Below are 24,996 nucleotides of genomic sequence, written 5' to 3'. Positions count from 1 at the left end.
GATTTGTAATTTACTTCTATTAAAAAATATTAACCCTTCCAGTACTTCTCAGCTGCTGTATGCTCCAGAGGAAGTTCTTTTCTTTTTGAATTTCCTTTCTGTCCGACCACAGTGCTCTATGCTGACACCTCTGTCCATGTCAGGAACTGTCCAAAGCAGTAGAGGTTTTCTATGGGGATTTGCTCCTACTCTGGACAGTTCCTGACACAGACAGAGGTGGCAGCAAAGAGCATTGAAAAGACTGGTCAGACTGAAAAGAACAACTCAACTTCCTCTGGAGCAGCTGATAAGTACTGGAATATTTTTTAATAGAAGTAATTTTCAAATCTGTTTAACTTTCTGGAGCCAGTTGATATGAATTTTTTTTTTTCCACCGGAGTACCCCTTTACATAAAATTACAAGAAAATGCAGAATGCAACCATTCTAATTATGTAAAACTTGATGCTTTATTAAGAATTTATTAAGAATTTATTAAAACAAACAATGTGATTACAGGAAGAAAGAACATTTCAGAAAGCTCAGACAGGCTACAGCGGCATTATACACATGGAGTCCCCACGAAACGGCTGTAGCCTGGCTAAGCCTGGCTCCGGAATATTCTCTTTTTCCAGTGCCTGCATAGTTTGTTTTAATGAATTATTAATAATGTATCAAGTTTTACTCTTTCAGAGTAAATTACTTGCCTACTCAGATTTAAAGAGGTTATCTAGGCTTACAAAAGCAGAGCTGATTTTTTTTCCAAAACAACACCCCACCTGTCCTTAGGTTGTGTGTGGAATTGCAACTCAATTACATTGAAGTGAATGGAGATAAGTTGTAATACCACACACCACCTGAGGACAGGTATGGTGCTTAGCTTTTCTATTCTTGGATTACCCCTTTAATATTATTTTCTTTGTTACTTTTGTACCACCCCTGAAGCTCTCTTTCTCGTACTTCGAGTTATAGAAGGAAAAAAATTAGTATAGGATGAGGGCTACTGCCCAATTAACACAAAAATGCTTAGTTACCACAAGACTTTTAATTTTAGGACTAGTTGCACAGGACTTATAGTTTTACTGTACAAATAAAGGAAGGGGCAACACATTTCAGCATTCATGTACACCTTCCTCAGGTGACAGGTCAAATGACAATCAATGTCTGGCGTCCTGATGGTCCTTGTGCATGCGCCACAGTAGCACGTGGACCATCTATTAGGACACCAGACATTGATTGCCTTGGACCATAGGAAGTCCTGTGATGGCTAAACATTCTTGTACCAACTTGGTAATAGCACTCGACCTAGAACCATTTTTTCCTTCTATTGCCCTATTCTCTGATCTGCACCATAAGGGACGCAGACAGGATCCTCGAATAGCACACTGTGCATACACAATAACTACGTGTCTTCTATAGAGTTTTGCCTATTTCATAGTACAACTTAACAAGGTTAGTATAGCACTATAGGTGATGTGGTGGTTTAAAGGGGTACTACACCCCTAGACATCTTATCCCTTATGCAAAGAATAGGGGATAAGATGTCTGATCACTGGGGTCCTGCCACTGGTGACCCCCACGATCTCCCTGCTGCACCCTGCATTCGGTTAGAGCATCGAGTACAGCGCCGGAGGCATGTGATGTCATGACCACGCCCCCACAATGCACGCCCCCATAAACTTGAATTGAGGGGGCGTGGTCATGACATCACGAGCGGGCCGTGGCCATGACATCATGAGTCTCTGCCCTGCATTGCCAGTCATAAGGCAGGGAGCGAAGTCTGCTCCTTGCACCGGATGTCTGGGGTGCTTCAGCTGAGATCATGGGGGTCCCCAGTGGCGGGACGCCCCATAATCAGACATCTTATCCCCTATCCTTTGAATAGGGGATAAGATGTCTAGGGGCAGAGTACCCCTTTAACATCTTGGCAAAATACTACACTGGGAAGCGCCCCTGTGGTTATTTTTTCTTTTTCTCCTTTGTCTCTCTTATACTTAGTAGTGTCGGCTAGGCGTGTTTCTCTACATATAATTGTTATACATGTAATATAACTGTTTCTATAAATGCCCTCAAGAATGTGCATTCTTGGTAAAAAAAAAAAATCTTAAGGACAAGCTTAGGGAGTTGTGGCATATAGGCAAATAAAGAGCACCACTCCACTTAATGACTGGTTTCTGGGGTTTTCACATGATTGGTAAGAAGCCTGGAGCAGGAATGGCTTTGTTATTTTATCTATACTGCATTACAGTGGTATCCAACCTATGGCGCTCCACTACTGCATTACACTACAACTCCCAGCATGTTGGAAATTGGCTTTTGCAACAGCTAGAGAACCACCGATTGGACAACACTGCTATAAATTCAAAATTGCATACATAATAGACCACAAGATTAAAAAAAGATTTGATGGTTTTGCTCAATGTACTAAAAATCTAATGGAATGGATGACTTGCCAAGTCTGTATTGTTAAATGAGAGTAGTCAGGACATCAGAAGAATGGAACATCTCAAATAACATTTTCTAGGCCCCCATAGTATGTTCATTGGTGCCAGCTGAGATCTAAACTGTTTTTCCAGTGCTTATCTATTGATAGCGAATCTTTAGGATGGGCTAATAGTAGCAGAAGATGATGGTCCGACTCTCTGCAACACCATGTACATACTAAATATACAGAACTGTGTCTGGTAAGCGATGGGAATGGCATGAGCGCATGTCCTACCATCTCTCATTTAGGGCGGCTTTTGCCTTGAGCGTTCCCATTAGGATATAATAGTCCAAGCGATTCATATAATCAGCTGAACATGCTCATAGACCATGATAGCAGTTTATAGGATAAGTACTGTAGGCTTGTATAATAGATACAGTCATAATATGTCAATCTCTGAATATTCATTTTTTTCTATCCTTTGGTATCCTAGACACGATAATGTTGTTTTTCAAATGATTGATGACTGTTATTGAGTATTTGGTCACGTACAACCTTCAATGTTAGTGCTTTATTTTCTTCAATAATACATAAAAACATGAAACACATTTTTTTTTTTTATGGCTGTTTGTAATGTTATAAAATACTGTTTTCCTTCTAAGTTCTAAGAGTCATAGAGGCTGGGCTGAAGCATACATGCTTGTTCCCTCCACCACTCCTCTCTGCTTGGCTTCCACACTAAATAGTGCACGTCAATCAGTCAACACAGTTAGGGGTGGTGGAGGAGAAGACGGAGGAGGTGAGAATGCTGCAGCTCAACACCACCTCTATGACACTTTAGTTCTGGGCATATTCTTTAAAGTTGGTGAATAACACATAAGATTATTACTGTGATAATTGTGGGTAAAAAAAAAAAACAGGATATGACCTCATTCTGTATATTTTAACTGAGAAAAGGCTGAATTTATTAAGCTCATAATCTCCAGTATACTGAACATTCAACATAGGGATGCTAATGTATAGACACCAATATGTTCTATCCTAAGCTTGATGAATTACTATATCATAGTAGGTTTTATGCTAGAACCAATACATCCCATTGTTATTTACCACCCATGAACCATCCATTGGCTTTACTAGTCTTTGACAAATAAAAATTGTATACATAAAGGTATACAATGCCACCAATAATTGTAATAATAAATGAGAAATAAAATGGATTGTATAGGCTTTTAAAATAAAATAAAATAAAATAAAATATTAGGAAACGTTTTTAGTTTTTTTTTTTACAGAAACAGATCTATCTTTTTGCCATAGGTCCATCTGACCTGCATTCAAGTGTATGGTGCGGAGGTGAAATACCTTACACAACCCATGGGCATGAGTTGTGCTTTTTTTTTATCCTGTACAACTAGGGATTAGACTAAAATATCAGGTGAGCCGACATGGTCCAGAGGGCATATTTGAGAGCTATACAATACAGGAATTAAGGTGCACTACTGTGGTAGATGTAAACAATGACATATGGCTAACCCTCAAAACTGTTGTTAAAATTGAGACATTAGCCAGTATATCCTTATATGAAGGACATACCTTAGCCCGCGCACCAGGGCTCGACTGGCCTGCCGAGATACCTGGAAAATTCCCGATAGGCCGCCCGCCCTGTGGGCCGACAGTGTCTGTAAGACAGGCTGTGTCAGCCTGTCAGGAGTGTCAGGACCTGTGTGCACCACAGCTGCAGCATCACACACAGGTCCAGACACTCCTGACAGGCTGATACAGTGAGTGGAGGCCCGGAGGCGACAGAGTCTGTACTGGGAACTGTACAGACAGGACACTCAAATCGGCTTCTACTCTCTGTCTTTTCACTGCTTCTGGCACCTCCTCCTGTCGGCACACAGTCACTGCAGCTGCTCAGGGGAAGATCTGCAGCCCTGGGTGAGAGGAAAGTGAAACCTAATGTGTGAGGTAGGGGAGTGGGAGTTCTGTAATGTGGTGTGTGTGCTGGAGGGGGGGGAGGCTTGCTGCAGAGGGGGAACCTGTGATGTGGGTGGGGGATTGCTGGAGAGGGGAGACCTGTTATGTGGGGGGGGGGGGGGGGCTGAAGAGGGGGTGGACCTGTGATCTGGAGAGGGGGGACCTGTGATGTGTGTATGTGTGTGGGAGGAGGGTTGCTGGAGAGGAGGACCTGTGATGTGGGGGGGGGGGGGGGTGCTGGTGGAGAGGGGGACCTGTTATGTGCAGGCTGGAGAGGGGGGACCTGGTATGTGGGGTGGGGGTGGGATCTGGGAAGAGAAGACCTGCTGTTACTATTTTGTAAGGGGGGGGGGAATTTTGTTTCTCTCTTCATCTGTCAGTAGTATCACCCACAATAAACCTGCCACACAGGCTTGTAGTGTGGGTGATGCTCATTAAAACGGTACTCACATTGTCCAGATTCACCCAGCCGTTCCGTCGCAAATCACGTTTGTCTATTTATGCTAATGAGGGCCTTCGGGCATGGGCGGAGCTCCAATCTGAGCTTGGGGCATGCTGACGTCATAACCCCCTTCCCTGCTTCTTTGCCCGTGTTAGTGGCATGTGCCGCTTACGGTGTACTCCTGGAAGCTGCGTTCCCCTCGGCTTCACTGCCGCAGCCATATTTGATAAGGAAGAAGCCGGCTTCTTACTTATCAAAGATGGCTGCGGCAGTGAAGCCGAGGGGAATGCCGCTTCCAGGAGTACACCATAAGCGGCGCATGCCACTAACACGGGCAAAGGAGCAGGGAGGGGGGTTATGGATATTGATGAGCTGGGCAGAGCAGCCGCCCGGCGAAGATGATGTCAGCATGCTCCCAGCTCGGATTGGAGCTCCCCCCATGCTACAAGGCCCTCATTAGCATCTGGACAATGTGAGTGCTGTTTAAATCAGCATCACCCACACTACAAGCCTGTGTGACAGGTTTAGTGCGGATGATACTACTGACAGATTTCCTTTAACTATTTTTTATATTAAACTAGCTGAGTACCCGATGTTGCCCGTTTTTTCCTTCCTAATCCTTGTTGGGGAGGAAAATAAACAAAGGAGGGAGCTTTTGACTTCATATCCCGTCCTCATATATTGTTGTCATATCCCAACCCCATATCCTGTCCTCATATCCCGACCTCCTATCCCGTCATCTAATCCCAACCTCATATCCCATCCTCACATCCCGAACTCTTATCCCAACCTCCTATCCCGTCCTCCTATCCTGTCCTCCTATCCCGACCTCCTATCCCGACCTCCTATCCCGACCTATCCTGACCTCCTATCCCGACCTCCTATCCCGACCTCCTATCCCGACCTCCTATCCCGTCCTCCTATCCCGACCTCCTATCCCGACCTCCTATGCCATCCTCCTATCCCATCCTCCTATCTCGACCTCCTATCCTGACCTCCTATCCCGACCTCCTATCCCGACCTCCTATCCCGTCCTCCTATCCCGACCTCCTATCCCGACCTCCTATGCCATCCTCCTATCCCATCCTCCTATCCCATCCTCCTATCCCGACCTCCTATCTCGACCTCCTATCCCGACCTCCTATCTCAACCTCCTATCCCGACCTCCTATCCCATCCTCCTATCCCGACCTCCTATCCCGTCCTCCTATCTCAACCCCCTATCCCATCATCCTATCCTGACCTCCTATCCCGACCTCCTATCTCGACCTCCTATCCCGACCTCCTATCCCGTCCTCCTTTCCCATCCTCCTATCTCCACCTCATATCCCAACCTCCTAACTCGACCTCCTATCCCGACCATCCCGTCCTCCTGTCTTGACCTCCTATCTTGACCTCCTATCTCGACCTCCTCTCTCGACCTTTCATCCTGTCCTCATATCCCGACCTGTTATATGTGTACCAGGTATTGAAATATCTCCAGCCGTACAGAAGTTATGTGAGAACATACATTTCCCATTGATTTGCATGGGACTTTAAACAAAACCCCCGACCCTCACAAATGGGGGTAGTTAAGGGTTAAATTAACTATCTTATATTTTAAGTGGACATATAAGTAACACGTGACCAAGTATTATTGAAATATCTCCAGCCGTTTGGAAGTTATGCAGTAACATATATTTCCCATTGACTTGTATAGGACTTTAAACATAAACCTCGCTCCCCTGGCAAATGGGGGTGAGTAAGGGTTAAATCACCTGGCATATGTTTGTTGTTGACATATAAGTAACATGTGCGCCAAGTTTCATGTTAATATCTTTAGTCATTTGGAAGTTTTTGTGGAACATACACACATACATACATACATACATACATACATACACACAGACACACACACACACACACACACACACGTTGAGTTTTATATATATATATATATATATATATATAGACTACAGTTAAAGGACAAATCTCACGTTTAAAAATTGAAGGATACGGGATAAGTTTTAGATCGCATGGGGTCCAAGCACTGGGGCCCCCTGCGATCTCCCGTATAAAGGCCATGTGCTGTAGGGCTGGTATTTTTCCAGAGCTGGCTTTTAGCCCCAGTCTGGCCCTGCTGCACACCAACGCCAAGGTTTCTCAAGTGGCATATTTCAGAGCTGCCACCACAGTTTAAAAAAAACAAAATAAAGAAAAACTAATATAGTGCTCAGAGAAAATAGAATAAAAACTTGCACTCACCTAGCCACAGTCCCTGCTGCAGCTCCCATTCACATTCAGTCCCCTGGTCTTCTCTTTTCTTCCTGCTTCTGCGATGAGTGTTTGATGCAGGACCTGCTGGCTTACCCAATCACTGGCCGAAGTGAGACACCACCACTGCCAGTGATTGGCTGAGCAAGCAGGTCCTGCATGAAGTGCTCGTCTTGAAAACAGAAAGAAGATAGAAAACCAGAGGACTGGATATAGGTGAATGGGAGCTGCAGGGGGGGAACAGCAGGGGCACTGTAGCTAGATAAGTATACGTTTCTTTTTTCTACTTTCTCTGAGCACCATATTTGATTTTTTGGCACCAGTTAATTTAAAAAAAATAAAATGTTTCCCACTGAAATATCCCTTTAAGGACATCAAAAGAAGGGGACTAACTATAAGCCAGAACAGAGACACGTTGACAAGTAGAGTTTCTCGTTTGGGCAGACATGAACCATCCATGTATTGTACGATTGACTACTCATCTGTAAAGCCACCGTGCATTACAGCATAGCTGGCTGAATCATGCCTGTCAAAATCAATGAGACATCCTGTATACTGACCAGATTTAGCAATATGTAGGCTGAATTACAACAGAACCCTTCAGCTGTTTCACATGGTACAGACTTTGTAAATAACATACATCAGGATATTTGAGGTCATCTACAGTCAACGCTTCAAATCGCAAAATGATGAAGTTAGAGGAACCGCACATACATCATGAGTTTTGGGGAAGGAATATATTTTATTTACCTGTCTTCGGGAGGATATTGTGTTATTCGAACACCTACTAGACATCTTGGAGTTGTAAACCTTGTTTTGATGAGTTGATTCGTTTCTCCAGGTCTTCGAGTTTTCCTTTGGATCTGAAGGTATGGGGTTTAGAAATAGAATCCTTGCGATAAGTCCATAAAGCACAGTCGCTAATGTCATCGGTACAGCATAAAATATACCAAAATCAATCAAGTAGATAGGAGAATAATAACTCCGGTTGACTCTGTAGCCACAGCTGACCACGGTGGCATCTCTGTAGACAGTCGTATTGAGGTCAAGTAGAAAGAACCACATCATGCAGTAGAGCGAGGTAAAGACCCAAACAAACACAATGATCTTCTTTGCTCTAGAAATAGTGCATAAAAATTGAGCTTTGATAGGATGACAAATTGCCAGGTACCTTTCAATGGTGAAAGCAGTGATAGAACAAGATGAAGCATTGATACCCAAATACTGCAGGTAAGTAATGCAGAGACATCCCATATATCCATAGACCCAAGAGCCATAGACACTGTCGGTGATGTTGGGAAGTCCTGCTGCCACTAAGACCATTAGATCAGCTATGGCAAGGCTCACCAGATAACAGTTGGTTGGAGTCCTCATGTGCTTAGTCCTAAGAACTACTAGAACCACCATGATGTTGCCAACAATCCCAAATCCACAGATTAAAACCACCAAGAAAATTGTGACCACCTGATACTCCATGCCATTCCCTGCTGGGTCTTGGAAAAATGAATTATTCAGTTCAGTGAAATTTTGACTTTCCATGTTGACTGGGATAGAGGAGCTTCTAGGCAAAAATCATTCTTTGTTGCATCATCTTAAAGTAGTGCTTCATTAAATGAGACCCTGAGCCCCTGTGTGGGGAAAAAATTAAGGTAATTATTGGTTATCAATAGCGTATGAATCACAAAATAACTATTGGGGATATTTATCAAAACCTGTGCAGAGGAAAAGAAGCCTAGTTGCCCATAGCCACCAATCAGCTTGCTTCTTTTAATTTTAACAAGGCCTCTGCAAAATGAAAGAAGTGATCTGAAATCATGCCGTTTCCATTCTGTCCACTAAGCCCAGGGCTCAAGTCCTGCAGGAACTCATGGGAACGGAGTTCCTGCACTTTTTCCACAGCAGGAATGCAGTCCCCATTAGCCAGTCCATAGACTTTCATTGAGGGGCCGTGACCGTGAAGTCATGAGCTTCTGGTGCTGTCCCCAATGCTCTAAACGAACGCTGGGAGCAGCAGGGAGAACATGGATGTCCCCAGCGGCGGCACCCCTGGGATCAGACATCTTAACCCCTATCCTTTTGGATAGTGTATAAGATGTCTAATACCCCTTTAAGTGGAAATCTAGGGTGAGTTCCCACACTTTTTTTTCCCAGGACTTGACCCCTGACTAAGCCTAAAACTAAGCTGAAACTTCCTGTTCTGTTCAGATCATCACAGACTGGATGACAGTGAAAAGTGACACCAGCATATTGATAAGACACTATTCCCAATAGCTGACGCTCAGAGCTCAGCCTCCCCCTCCCAATAGAATGACCTCTGCCTAGGTCATTTAGCATGCCCAGAAAATTTCCCCATTCAGGTAAATTGGGTCTGTATCTATGTCCATGGGACTTAATAAATGTGTATCTATAAATGCTGTAACAAAAAAACTTAGACAAGATGCCTGCCCTCATAATAATGTACAAAATATTAAATAGAAATATTTACAATCAGAAAATAGAGACAAATTACAAAAAAAAAAGAATCATGTTTCAGTATTTGGCTCTAATCAGTAAAAGAAGACATACATACAAATCTAAGCGACATATTCACGTTAAGCCATCCTTGAATTAAAAAAGGCAATGGGGGAGATTTATTAAAACCTGTGCAGAGGAAAAGTTGACCAGTCATAGACGGCAATGCATTTCTTTGCGGAATCGCCGGAATCAAAAATTTTGCATCTAGCACGAAAATTCTGCCATGTGCACAAATCAATGGGACTCTGCTACATTGAAATGAATGGGACTCTGCTGCATTGAAATAAATAGGACTCTGCTGCAGCTGAATGTCCGTCTGTAATTGTTCTGCAGAATTTTCCACAGATATTCCATCGTGTCAACATGGCCTAACTGTGCCATACATTATATACAAAGATGGAACAGGAAATGCTGAAGTTACCCTTCGTGGTCCTTAAAGGGGTAATCTTTGGGACCCCCGGCAACATCTAGAATGGCTGCCGAATCTCCCTGTGCATGGAGCGAGGTTGACGCTTCCCCTCCATGCATTATCTATGGAAGCAACTGAACACAGTGCTCGTGCATCTCCGGCGCTGCCATAGAAGGGAGGGCTGTGAGGGTTTTTTATGAGGAGTCCTATCTTATTGGCTACACCACATTTATGACTTCTACCTCCTGTGCGGACATTGTTTGAATTGTTTCCTACTGAGTTACACAATATTGGGGAGATTTATCATGGCCTTCCTGACATTTTATTGGCTGAAATTTAGTGAAAATGTTTTGCGCAGTTAGTTTTGGCGCAATCAAAAAAGAAAATAACCTGTGAAACATACAGCAACTGATAAGTAATGGAAGGGTTAAGATTTTTAAATAGAGGTAATTTACAAAACTGTTTAACTTTCCGGCACCAGTTGATTTAAAAGACAAATGTTTTTCAGTGGAGTACCCCTTTAAAACAGGAAAACTGTCAGCCTGTTCACTCACTCCAATACACTGGGTCATAGTTTGGGTAAATAGGTCCAATGAGGGGGTCACTTACTAAAGTCCCTTCTGTATGTCGGGAGATATGTCCCCTATAATATCCTCTTTTTTATTCCCTGAATTGCGCACAGGAGGCGGGGCCCTGCCGGCTCAATTTACATATTCATGTTCTGTGTTGCCACGTCCTAGTGACTCCTGTCACTGGTCACGTGAGCGTTCTGCTTTTAGCATAGCGCGTGCGCCGACTGAGCCCTCATGTGACCAGTGACGGGAGTCACTAGGACGTGGCAACACAGAACATGAATATGTAAATTGAGCCTGCAGTGCCCCGCCTCCTGTGCGCAATTCAGGGAATAAAAAAAAAAAAGGATATTATAGGGGACATATCTCCAGACCTACAGAAGGGACTTCAGTAAGTGACCCCCTCGTTGGACCTGTTTACCCACACTATGACCCAGTGTATTGGGATTAGTGCGAGTGAACAGGATTACAGTTTTCCTTTAATAAATCTCCCCCGATGTGTGTTTGTGATTTCTTGTTTATTTCCTGACTTAAATGGGCACTGTCATGAAGTACAAAAATTGATATGTTGTAGTACTTAAGTACTACAACATATCTCTAATATACTTTAATTAAAAAAAGTGATTTTAAACAAGTTTAAAATCACTTTTAAATTCGGCCACTAGGGGTCGCCCTCCTAGTGGCCGAATGCATTCAGCAGTGATGTCACCACTGAATTTCGACTCATTTCAGCCTGGCAATGAGTCGAAATTCAGGCACTGCTGTGCTCGCTCCCGCCTGTCAATCAAACAGGCAAGAGCGAGCACGCTGATGGGTGGGGCTGCGCGCATTGGCCAGCAACACTGGCCTTGCGCGCGGCCCCGCCCGCCCCCATTACCCTGTCCGGAGGCAACGCGAGCACTCATTGCTGCGCTGATCCTCCGGATGGGTAAGTCTGATCTGAGGTCTTACATTAGCCGGCAGTAATATCGTGCACGGCAGGCCGGCGTTGCTCCTCTACTCCTCCTCCCTGGGTAGCACATGCACAGGTAAACAGGGAGGAGGAGACGCCGGAGCTGCCTGCTGTGCTATTGGCAGATCATCTATGAGCGCTCCCGACAGGAGCGCTGCATAGACGATCTGAGGGCGGAAGCAAGCGCCCAGCAAGGCATCAGTGACGTCGTGCCTGCTGGGAAGCGCTGCTTCCTGACCTGCTTTATAGAGCAGATTTAGAAGCACTAAATCTGCTCTATTAAAGCGATTTAAAATGTTTTTAAAGCCAGGTAGGGGGTTAGGGCTAGATTACTAATAGGTAGGGACATATTAGATTATATGTAACTTGGTGGGAGCTACACTTTAAATAGTTGTGCACACCTGAACTCTGAACTTTTTTTAACTGTTATTTTTGAATTGAATTGGTGTAACTTTTTGGGGTCATAGGGGGAAGGGGAGATGGGTTGTAATTTTTCCAAAGAAGACCCTTGTCATGAAAACCCAAAAAGAATAATTTGATTCTCAATGGCCTCCATTTTCTCAGCAGATCAGTAGTTTGGTGAGAGGGTGTTGGAAATGGGACAAAGTGTCCCCTGTATCAGGGTGCCCGATCCCTGCTGAACTTCCCTGACACTTCGCTTCCCAGAGCATCAGATGTTATGTCACATGGCCACTCGGCCAATCACTGACTGAGGCGGGACACTGCTGCAGAGCGGCCATGTGAGAAAACTGCAGCAACAGGGAGAGAAGTGTGCGCTGAGAGAATCCCTTTAAAGGGGTACTCCTATCCAAAGGATAGGGGATAAGATGTCTCACTGCGGGGGTCCCGACGCTGAGGACCCCCGCAATCTTGTATTCGCCACCCACCTGTTGAGCTGCACGCCGCGGTGCCAGCTCACAAACAGTCAGCTGGCGACCGCAGGGCCGGAGTACCGTGAAGTCATGACTCCGCCACCGTGTGACATCACCCCCGCCCCCGCTATGCAAGTCTATGGGAGGGGGCGTGACGGCCGTCACGCCCCCTCCCATAGACTTGCATAGGGGGGGGTGATGTCACACAGGGGCGGAGTCATAGCGTCACAATACTCCGGCCCCATGGTCGCCAACCGGCTGTTTGTGAGCTGGCATCCCGGGGTGCAGCTCAACAGGTGGCTGGCAAAGGAGGTGCACTGTGAGGAGATTTATCAAAACCTGTCCAGAGGAAGTGTTGCTTAGTTGCCCATAGCAACCAATCAGATCGCTTCTTTCATTTTTAACAAGGCCTCTGCAAAATGAAAGAAGCAAGCTGACTGGTTGCTATGGGCAACTAAGCAACATTTCCTCTGGACAGATTTTGATAAATCTCCCCCCCAAGTGTCTATTCAGGTGGTGAACATTTTGGTTATAGATTCTTTCTTTAATCTGTTGCAAAAAAAAAAAACCTCAAAAATATTCAAGCAAAACTCACATGTACTGCACTGTAAGGCTGAGTTCACATATATCAGGCGTCCGGCATAGTTTCCCTGCAGCGTGTACCGGAGGGAAACTGATGCTAGAACTGATCCCATTTATTTGTATGGGACAGTTCAAAATCATCCAAAATCTCAATTTTGACGCCAGATGGTTGCCTGACGGCACCAGACAGGGGAACACAGCTTGCTGCATTCCCCTGTCCGCCGTCCAGAAACAATGGATGCCGGACGCCATACAACTGATGACAACTTGTCATCAGTTGTGGCATCAGTTGCGTTCAGATCTAGGCTGAGTTCATCTCTATGCCAGAAAGTTAAACAGATTTGTAAATTACTTCTATTAAAAAATTGTAATCCTTCCCGTACTTATTAGCTGCTGAATACTACAGAGAAAATTATTTTCTTTTTGGAACACAGTGCTCTCTGCTGACATCACGAGCACAGTGCTCTCTGCTGACATCTCTGTCCATTTTAGGAACTGTCGAGAGCTGCATATGTTTTCTATGGGGATTTTTTCCTACTCTGGACAGTTCTTAAAATGGACAGAAATGTCAGCAGAGAGCACTGTGCTCATGATGTCAGCAGAGAGCTCTGTGTTCCAAAAAGAAAATAATTTTCTCTGTAGTATTCAGCAGCTAATAAGTACTGGAAGGATTAAGATTTTTTAATAGAAGTAATTTACAAATCTGTTTAACTTTCTGGCACCAGTTGATTAAAAAAAAAAAAAAAAAAAAAGTTTTCCACCGGAGTACCCATTTAACAGGTGGTTTACCATAGTCTGGCATGCAAAAGATGTGTAATGTAAACTTAAAGGGGTACTCCAATGGAAACTTGTTTTCAATGAATTGGTGCCAAAAAGTTTTGTAAATTACTTTTATTTAAAAATCGTAATCCTTCCAGTACTCATTAGCTGCTGTATGCTCTAGAGGAAGTTGTGTAGTTGTGTCCAGTCTGACCACAGTGCTCTTTACTGCCACCTCTGTCCGTGTCAGGAACTTTCCAGAGTATGAGCAAATCCCCATAGCAAACCTATCCTGCTCTGGACAGTTCCTGAATTGGACAGAGGTGTCAGCAGAGAGCAACTGTGGTCAGACTGAAAAGAACGACTCAACTTCCTCTGGAGCATACAGCAGCTGATAAGTACTGGGAGGATTAAGATTTTTAAATAGAAGTAATTTATAAATCTGTATAACTTTCTGGCACCCGTTCATTTGAAAACATTTGTTTTCCACCAGAATACCCCTTTAAAAAAAAAGAAATAATACCTCAGGGGACTACATAGGAAATGTCTTAGGATATGTAGATATACGGGGACATTTATCATCGTTGCTTTGGTAAGCAAGTTCTGTAGTCATTTTGTTCTTGCTATTTTTTTGCTTATGTATGACATATTTATCATACTATCACAGGGGGTTGATAAATTTGGCTTACATGAGCAAAATCCAAGAAATCACTTTTAAATACCATAATTTTTTAGCACACATAAGCAAAAACCAAATAATGACTGAAGAACACCATTATGCAGCTTTGAAAAAAAATGTATGTGTATATATATATATATATATATATATATATATATATATATATGTGTGTGTGTGTGTGTGTGTGTGTGTTTATTACATTTTTTTAACACTGTTTTTTCTCCCTAAATGTACATTTATTTTTATTTTTTTTGTTACTTCTACAGATTCCTGTATCCTGTGGACTCCTTCGGATTCGGTGGACGACTTCGACGACCAGCGTTTTTCTTTGCTTGATGTTAATAAAATGGTTAACGAGGGCTTGTGGGGGAGTGTTTTTTTGCAATACATTTTTTTGTAAACCTATTGTTTTTTTGTTTTTTTTACTTACTGGACAGGCTTAGTAGTGGAAGCTGTCTTACAGACGGAGTCCATTACTAAGCCGGGCTTAGCGTTAGCCACAAAAACAGCTAGCGCTAACCCCCAATTATTACCCCGGTACCCAACACCACAGGGGTGCTGGGAAGAGCCGGTACCAACAGGCCTGGAGCGTCAAAAGTGGCGCTCCTGGGCCTAGGCGGTAACAGGCTGGCGTTATTTAGGCTGGGGAGGGCCAGTAACAATGGTCCTCGCCCATCCTGGTAACGTCAGGCTGTTACTGTTTGGTTGGTATTTGGCTGATAATAAAAATAGGGGGGACCCTATGTGTTTTTTTTATATTTAATTATTTATTTAAAAAAAAAAACGCATAGGGTCCCCCCTATTTTTATTCTCAGCCAAATACCAACCAAACAGTAACAACCTGACGTTACCAGGGTGGGCGAGGACCATTGTTACTGGCCGTCCCCAGCCTAAATAACGCCAGCCTGTTACCGCCTAGGCCCAGGATCACCATTTTTGACGCTCCGGGCCTGTTGGTACCAGCTCTTCCTGGCACCCCTGTGGCGTTGGGTACCGGGGTAATAATTGGGGGTTAGCACTAGCTGTTTTTGTGGCTAACGCTAAGCCCAGCTCAGTAATGGACTCCGTCTATAAGACAGCTTCCACAACTAAGCCTGTCAAGTAAAGTAAGGAAAAAACACAACAGGTTTAAAAAAAATTTTATTGCAAAAAACACTCCCCCCACAAGCCCTCGTTAACCATTTTATTAAAATCAAACAAAGAAAAACGCTAGTCATCGAAGTAGTCCACCGAATCAGAAGGAGTCCACAGGAAAAAATAATAAAAATGGGTTAGTACATTTATTATCACCTGCTCGCACATCTCCCGACTACAACTGCCAGCATGCCCTTACAGTAAGTACATGCTGGGAGTTGTAGTTGTGTGGTGCAGGAGATGTGTGGGCAAGTGACAAGCTTGTCCCCTGCCTCCAGCTGCAGGACTACAACTCCCAGCATGCCCTTACAGTAAGGACATGCTGGGAGTGGTAGTCCTACAGCTGGGGGCAGGGGACAAGCTTGTCATTCGCCTGCACTGCACAACTACAACTCCGAGCATGTCCTTACAGTAAGGGCATGCTGGGAGTTGTAGTCCTGCAAAGGGAGCCCGGGCACACACACACAGAGAGTCACACACACACACAGAGTCACACACACAAACACTCACAGAGTCACACACAGTCACGCACACAGTCACACACAGGCAGAGACACACAGACAAAGATAGATAGAGACAGACACACACACTCACCCATCCAGCGCAGCGGTCCTTCTCTCTACGGCGGACGAGCACAGTGCAGATGAAGGCCGGGGGTACGGCGGACCGCCCCCTGACAGACTCCTATATCCCCTAATCATGTCACTGTTCCGGTCGGGTCCTGTGATTGGCTGCTGGTCCTGGCCAATCACAGGACCCAGCGGGAAATGTGAAATGACAGCAGGGGATTTAGGAGTCTGCGGCGCCGGTATATGTAAGGAGCCCGGGCTGACATTACAGTGCAGCCGCACGGGCTCCTCATACGGCCTCCCTGCTACTCTCACAGGGACACTGAATTCCCCCCCCCCCTCTTGTCTCCCGCCCGCGCCGCTCAATTCCCGCTGCTACAGGACTACAACTCCCAGCGTGTCCTCACTGTAAGGGCATGCTGGGACTTGTAGTCTTGCCACAGTTAGCAGACAGATGGGAGTTATGTGGCGCTGGCAGGTGAGAGGGGTGGGATGTAAATCACTGTAGTGTCCCGGTAGCGCAGTGAGGGTAGCGGGGAGAAAGTATGTCGGAGCCCGGGCGGCAGTAGCTTTTCCTGCGCCATGTTGGAGCTAGAGTAAATTTAGTAAATTTTTATGGCCATTGCGACATTTTATTGCGCAGCTGCGACTGTCGCAGTTAATAAATACCTGACTAAACCAAGTAAAGTTTTCAAACCCACGTACCGTAGTCAAAAAAACAAAACTTGCTCTTCTTGCTCGCATAGATGATTATCGCATGAAAAGTCACGGTGTCGCAGTAGCGACTTTTTTGCGACAAATTTACACAGAAAAACTCGGGTAAAAGGGTTGATAAATGCTCCTCATTATGTCTTGAGTTTGTGATGCTTGAATTTGTAATTTTTTTTATCTGATAACACCAAAATACAAATTTTGGCTGTCCAGGCACGTCGTTTGGCTGTCCGGGCATGCTAGGAGTTGTAGTTTTGCAACAGCTGGAGGCACACTGGTAGGGAAACACTGGTTTACAACAAAAGGACAAAAGCATATAAGGAAAAAAAAAGTGCAGTCTTGAGAGCTGGGTATTATACACTGGATACTACACAATGTCTCTAATGCTGGTTATCATATCAGGTTTATAATGTTGGATATTATATTTAGAGTAGAGATGAGCGAACTTACAGTAAATTCGATTCGTCACGAACTTCTCGGCTCGGCAGTTGGTAGCTTATCCTGCATAAATTAGTTCAGCTTTCAGGTGCTCCCGTGGGCTGGAAAAGGTGGATACAGTCCTAGGAGACTCTTTCCTAGGACTGTATCCACCTTTTCCAGCCCACCAGAGCACCTGAAGGCTGAACTAATTTATGCAGGATAAGTCATCAACTGCCGAGCCGAGAAGTTTGTGACGAATCGAATTTACTGTAAGTTCGCTCATCTCTAATTATATTAGGTCTATAATACTGTCAATTGTATGAGATCTATATGATTGCTATTATATCAAGTTTATAGTGTTGGGTATTATACTCGGTGTATAATACTGGATACCATATGAGATCTATATAGTTGGGTATAATAATAGGTGTATAATACTGGATACCATATGAGATCTGTATAGTTGGGTATTATAATTGGTGTATAATACTGGATACCATATGAGATCTATATAGTTGGGTATTATAATTGGTGTATAATACTGGATACCATATGAGATCTGTATAGTTGGGTATTATAATTGGTGTATAATACTGGATACCATATGAGATCTATATAGTTGGGTATTATAATTGGTGTATAATACTGGATACCATATGAGATCTATATAGTTGGGTATAATAATAGGTGTATAATACTGGATACCATATGAGATCTGTATAGTTGGGTATAATAATAGGTGTATAATACTGGATACCATGTGAGATCTATATAGTTGGATATTATAATTGGTGTATAATAGTGGATACCATATGAGATCTATATAGTTATGTATTATAATTGGTGTATAATAGTGGATACCATATGAGATCTATATAGTTGGGTATAATAATAGGTGTATAATACTGGATACCATGTGAGATCTATATAGTTGGATATTATAATTGGTATATAATAGTGGATACCATATGAGATCTATATAGTTGTGTATTATAATAGGTGTATAATAGTGGATACCATATGAGATCTATATAGTTGGGTATTATAATTGGTGTATAATACTGGATACCATATGATATCTATATAGTTGGGTATTATAATTGGTGTATAATACTGGATACCATATGAGATCTATATAGTTGGGTATAATAATAGGTGTATAATACTGGATACCATATGAGATCTATATAGTTGGGTATAATAATAGGTGTATAATACTGGATACCATATGAGATCTATATAGTTGGGTATTATAATTGGTGTATAATAGTGGATACCATATGAGATCTATATAGTTATGTATTATAATTGGTGTATAATACTGGATACCATATGATATCTATATAGTTGGGTATTATAATTGGTGTATAATACTGGATACCATATGATATCTATATAGTTGGGTATTATAATTGGTGTATAATACTGGATACCATATGAGATCTATATAGTTGGGTATTATAATTGGTGAATAATACTGGATACCATATGATATCTATATAGTTGGATATTATAATAATAGGTGTATAATACTGGATACCATATGATATCTATATAGTTGGGTATTATAATTGGTGTATAATACTGGATACCATATGATATCTATATAGTTGGGTATTATAATTGGTGTATAATACTGGATACCATATGAGATCTATATAGTTGGATATTATAATTGGTGTATAATACTGGATACCATATGAGATCTATATAGTTGGATATTATAATAATAGGTGTATAATACTGGATACCATATGAGATCTATATAGTTGGATATTATAATAATAGGTGTATAATACTGGATACCATATGAGATCTATATAGTTGGATATTATAATTGGTGTATAATACTGGATACCATATGAGATCTATATAGTTGGATATTATAATAGGTGTATAATACTGGATACCATATGAGATCTATATAGTTGGGTATTATAATTGGTGTATAATACTGGATACCATATGAGATCTATATAGTTGGATATTATAATAATTGGTGTATAATACTGGATACCATATGAGATCTATATAGTTGGGTATAATAATAGGTGTATAATACTGGATACCATATGAGATCTGTATAGTTGGGTATAATAATAGGTGTATAATACTGGATACCATGTGAGATCTATATAGTTGGATATTATAATTGGTGTATAATAGTGGATACCATATGAGATCTATATAGTTATGTATTATAATTGGTGTATAATAGTGGATACCATATGAGATCTATATAGTTGGGTATAATAATAGGTGTATAATACTGGATACCATGTGAGATCTATATAGTTGGATATTATAATTGGTATATAATAGTGGATACCATATGAGATCTATATAGTTGTGTATTATAATAGGTGTATAATAGTGGATACCATATGAGATCTATATAGTTGGGTATTATAATTGGTGTATAATACTGGATACCATATGATATCTATATAGTTGGGTATTATAATTGGTGTATAATACTGGATACCATATGAGATCTATATAGTTGGGTATAATAATAGGTGTATAATACTGGATACCATATGAGATCTATATAGTTGGGTATAATAATAGGTGTATAATACTGGATACCATATGAGATCTATATAGTTGGGTATTATAATTGGTGTATAATAGTGGATACCATATGAGATCTATATAGTTATGTATTATAATTGGTGTATAATACTGGATACCATATGATATCTATATAGTTGGGTATTATAATTGGTGTATAATACTGGATACCATATGATATCTATATAGTTGGGTATTATAATTGGTGTATAATACTGGATACCATATGAGATCTATATAGTTGGGTATTATAATTGGTGAATAATACTGGATACCATATGATATCTATATAGTTGGATATTATAATAATAGGTGTATAATACTGGATACCATATGATATCTATATAGTTGGGTATTATAATTGGTGTATAATACTGGATACCATATGATATCTATATAGTTGGGTATTATAATTGGTGTATAATACTGGATACCATATGAGATCTATATAGTTGGATATTATAATTGGTGTATAATACTGGATACCATATGAGATCTATATAGTTGGATATTATAATAATAGGTGTATAATACTGGATACCATATGAGATCTATATAGTTGGATATTATAATAATAGGTGTATAATACTGGATACCATATGAGATCTATATAGTTGGATATTATAATTGGTGTATAATACTGGATACCATATGAGATCTATATAGTTGGATATTATAATAGGTGTATAATACTGGATACCATATGAGATCTATATAGTTGGGTATTATAATTGGTGTATAATACTGGATACCATATGAGATCTATATAGTTGGATATTATAATAATTGGTGTATAATACTGGATACCATATGAGATCTATATAGTTGGGTATAATAATAGGTGTATAATACTGGATACCATATGAGATCTATATAGTTGGGTATAATAATAGGTGTAAAATACTGGATACCATATGATATCTGTATGGTTGAATATTATAATTGGTGTATAATACTGGATACCATATGAGATCTATATAGTTGGATATTATAATTGGTGTATAATACTGGATACAATATGAGATCTTTATAGTTGGATATTATAATTGGTGTATAATACTGGATACCATATGAGATCTGTATAGTTTGATATTATAATTGGTGTATAATACTGGATACCATATGAGATCTATATAGTTGGGTATTATAATAGTTGTATAATACTGGATACCATATGAGATCTGTATAGTTTGATATTATAATTGGTGTATAATACTGGATACCATATGAGATCTATATAGTTGGGTATTATAATAGTTGTATAATACTGGATACCATATGAGATCTATATAGTTGGATATTATAATTGGTGTATAATACTGGATACCATATGAGATCTATATAGTTGGATATTATCATAGGTGTATAATACTGGATACCATATGAGATCTATATAGTTGGGTATTATAATAGGTGTATAATACTGGATGCCATATGAGATCTATATAGTTGGGTATTATAATAGGTGTATAATACTGGATACCATATGAGATCTATATAGTTGGATATTATAATTGGTGTATAATACTGGATACCATATGAGATCTGTATAGTTTGATATTATAATTGGTGTATAATACTGGATACCATATGAGATCTATATAGTTGGGTATTATAATTGTTGTATAATACTGGATACCATATGAGATCTATATAGTTGGGTATAATAATAGGTGTATAATACTGGATACCATATGAGATCTATATAGTTGGATATTATAATTGGTGTATAATACTGGATACCATATGAGATCTGTATAGTTTGATATTATAATTGGTGTATAATACTGGATACCATATGAGATCTGTATAGTTTGATATTATAATTGGTGTATAATAGTGGATACCATATGAGATCTATATAGTTGGATATTATAATTGGTGTATAATACTGGATACCATATGAGATCTGTATAGTTTGATATTATAATTGGTGTATAATACTGGATACCATATGAGATCTATATAGTTTGATATTATAATTGGTGTATAATACTGGATACCATATGAGATCTGTATAGTTTGATATTATAATTGGTGTATAATACTGGATACCATATGAGATCTATATAGTTGGATATTATAATAGGTGTATAATACTGGATACCATATGATATCTATATAGTTGGGTATTATAATTGGTGTATAATAGTGGATACCATATGAGATCTATATAGTTCGGTATTATAATTGGTGTATAATACTGGATACCATATGAGATCTATATAGTTGGATATTATAATAATAGGTGTATAATACTGGATACCATATGAGATCTATATAGTTGGGTATTATAATTGGTGTATAATACTGGATACCATATGAGATCTATATAGTTGGGTATTATAATTGGTGTATAATACTGGATACCATATGAGATCTATATAGTTGGATATTATAATAATAGGTGTATAATAGTGGATACCATATGATATCTATATAGTTGGATATTATAATAATAGGTGTATAATACTGGATACCATATGAGATCTATATAGTTGGGTATAATAATAGGTGTATAATACTGGATACCATATGAGATCTATATAGTTGGATATTATCATAGGTGTATAATACTGGATACCATATGAGATCTATATAGTTGGGTATAATAATAGGTGTATAATACTGGATACCATATGAGATCTATATAGTTGGGTATAATAATAGGTGTATAATACTGGATACCATATGAGATCTATATAGTTGGATATTATAATTGGTGTATAATAGTGGATACAATATGAGATATATATAGTTGGGTATAATAATAGGTGTATAATACTGGATACCATATGAGATCTATATAGTTGGATATTATAATTGGTGTATAATACTGGATACCATATGAGATCTATATAGTTAGATATTATAATTGGTGTATAATACTGGATACCATATGAGATCTATATAGTTGGATATTATACTCGGTGTATAATACTGGATACCATATGAGATCTATATAGTTGGGTATAATAATTGGTGTATAATACTGGATACCATATGAGATCTATATAGTTGGATATTATAATTGGTGTATAATACTGGATACCATATGAGATCTATATAGTTGGGTATAATAATTGGTGTATAATAGTGGATACCATATGAGATCTATATAGTTGGGTATAATAATAGGTGTATAATAGTGGATACCATATGAGATCTATATAGTTGGGTATAATAATAGGTGTATAATAGTGGATACCATATGATATCTATATAGTTGGATATTATAATTGGTGTATAATAGTGGATACCATATGAGATCTATATAGTTGGATATTATAATAGGTGTATAATACTGGATACCATATGAGATCTATATAGTTGGGTATTATAATAGGTGTATAATACTGGATACCATGTGAGATCTATATAGTTGGATATTATAATTGGTGTATAATACTGGATACCATATGAGATCTATATAGTTGGGTATAATAATAGGTGTATAATACTGGATACCATATGAGATCTATATAGTTGGGTATTATAATTGGTGTATAATACTGGATACCATATGAGATCTATATAGTTGGGTATTATAATTGGTGTATAATACTGGATACCATATGAGATCTATATAGTTGGATATTATAATAATAGGTGTATAATACTGGATACCATATGAGATCTATATACCGTAGTTGGATATTATAATAATAGGTGTATAATACTGGATACCATATGAGATCTATATAGTTGGGTATTATAATTGGTGTATAATACTGGATACCATATGAGATCTATATAGTTGTATATTATAATTGGTGTATAATACTGGATACCATATGAGATCTATATAGTTGGATATTATAATAGGTGTATAATACTGGATACCATATGAGATCTATATAGTTGGGTATTATAATGGTGTATAATACTGGATACCATATGAGATCTATATAGTTGGATATTATAATAATAGGTGTATAATAGTGGATACCATATGATATCTATATAGTTGGATATTATCATAGGTGTATAATACTGGATACCATATGAGATCTGTATAGTTGGATATTATAATAGGTGTATAATACTGGATACCATATGAGATCTATATAGTTGGGTATAATAATAGGTGTATAATACTGGATACCATGTGAGATCTATATAGTTGGATATTATAATTGGTATATAATAGTGGATACCATATGAGATATATATAGTTGGGTATAATAATAGGTGTATAATACTGGATACCATATGAGATCTATATAGTTGGATATTATAATTGGTGTATAATACTGGATACCATATGAGATCTATATAGTTGGGTATAATAATAGGTGTATAATACTGGATACCATATGAGATCTATATAGTTGGATATTATAATTGGTGTATAATACTGGATACCATATGAGATCTATATAGTTGGATATTATAATTGGTGTATAATACTGGATACCATATGAGATCTATATAGTTGGATATTATACTCGGTGTATAATACTGGATACCATATGAGATCTATATAGTTGGGTATAATAATTGGTGTATAATACTGGATACCATATGAGATCTATATAGTTGGGTATAATAATAGGTGTATAATACTGGATACCATATGAGATCTATATAGTTGGATATTATAATTGGTGTATAATACTGGATACCATATGAGATCTATATAGTTGGGTATAATAATAGGTGTATAATAGTGGATACCATATGAGATCTATATAGTTGGGTATAATAATAGGTGTATAATAGTGGATACCATATGATATCTATATAGTTGGATATTATAATTGGTGTATAATACTGGATACCATATGAGATCTATATAGTTGGATATTATAATAGGTGTATAATACTGGATACCATATGAGATCTATATAGTTGGGTATTATAATAGGTGTATAATACTGGATACCATGTGAGATCTATATAGTTGGATATTATAATTGGTGTATAATACTGGATACCATATGAGATCTATATAGTTGGGTATAATAATAGGTGTATAATACTGGATACCATATGAGATCTATATAGTTGGGTATTATAATTGGTGTATAATACTGGATACCATATGAGATCTATATAGTTGGGTATTATAATTGGTGTATAATACTGGATACCATATGAGATCTATATAGTTGGGTATTATAATTGGTGTATAATACTGGATACCATATGAGATCTATATAGTTGGGTATTATAA

At 39.5% G+C, this 24,996-nt stretch overlaps 1 protein-coding gene across 4 annotated transcripts in view; it reads right to left on the bottom strand.

The window, feature by feature from the left end:
• Positions 1 to 24,996, bottom strand: part of TRHR (thyrotropin releasing hormone receptor) — an 82,072-nt gene that overhangs the window by 31,678 nt on the left and 25,398 nt on the right. For all 4 annotated transcript variants that reach the window (XM_056522594.1, XM_056522596.1, XM_056522593.1 and 1 more), the window contains one exon: positions 7,824 to 8,701. In XM_056522594.1, coding sequence (XP_056378569.1) covers positions 7,824 to 8,612 — 789 coding nt within the window. In that variant the 5' untranslated portion in view covers positions 8,613 to 8,701. The remainder of the gene's footprint in view (positions 1 to 7,823; positions 8,702 to 24,996) is intronic.

Source organism: Hyla sarda, chromosome 5 (assembly GCF_029499605.1).
Source record: "Hyla sarda isolate aHylSar1 chromosome 5, aHylSar1.hap1, whole genome shotgun sequence".
Lineage (NCBI taxonomy): Eukaryota > Metazoa > Chordata > Amphibia > Anura > Hylidae > Hyla > Hyla sarda.
The sequence above is the reverse complement of the archived record's forward strand: the minus strand, read 5'-3'. Positions and strand labels throughout refer to the sequence as shown.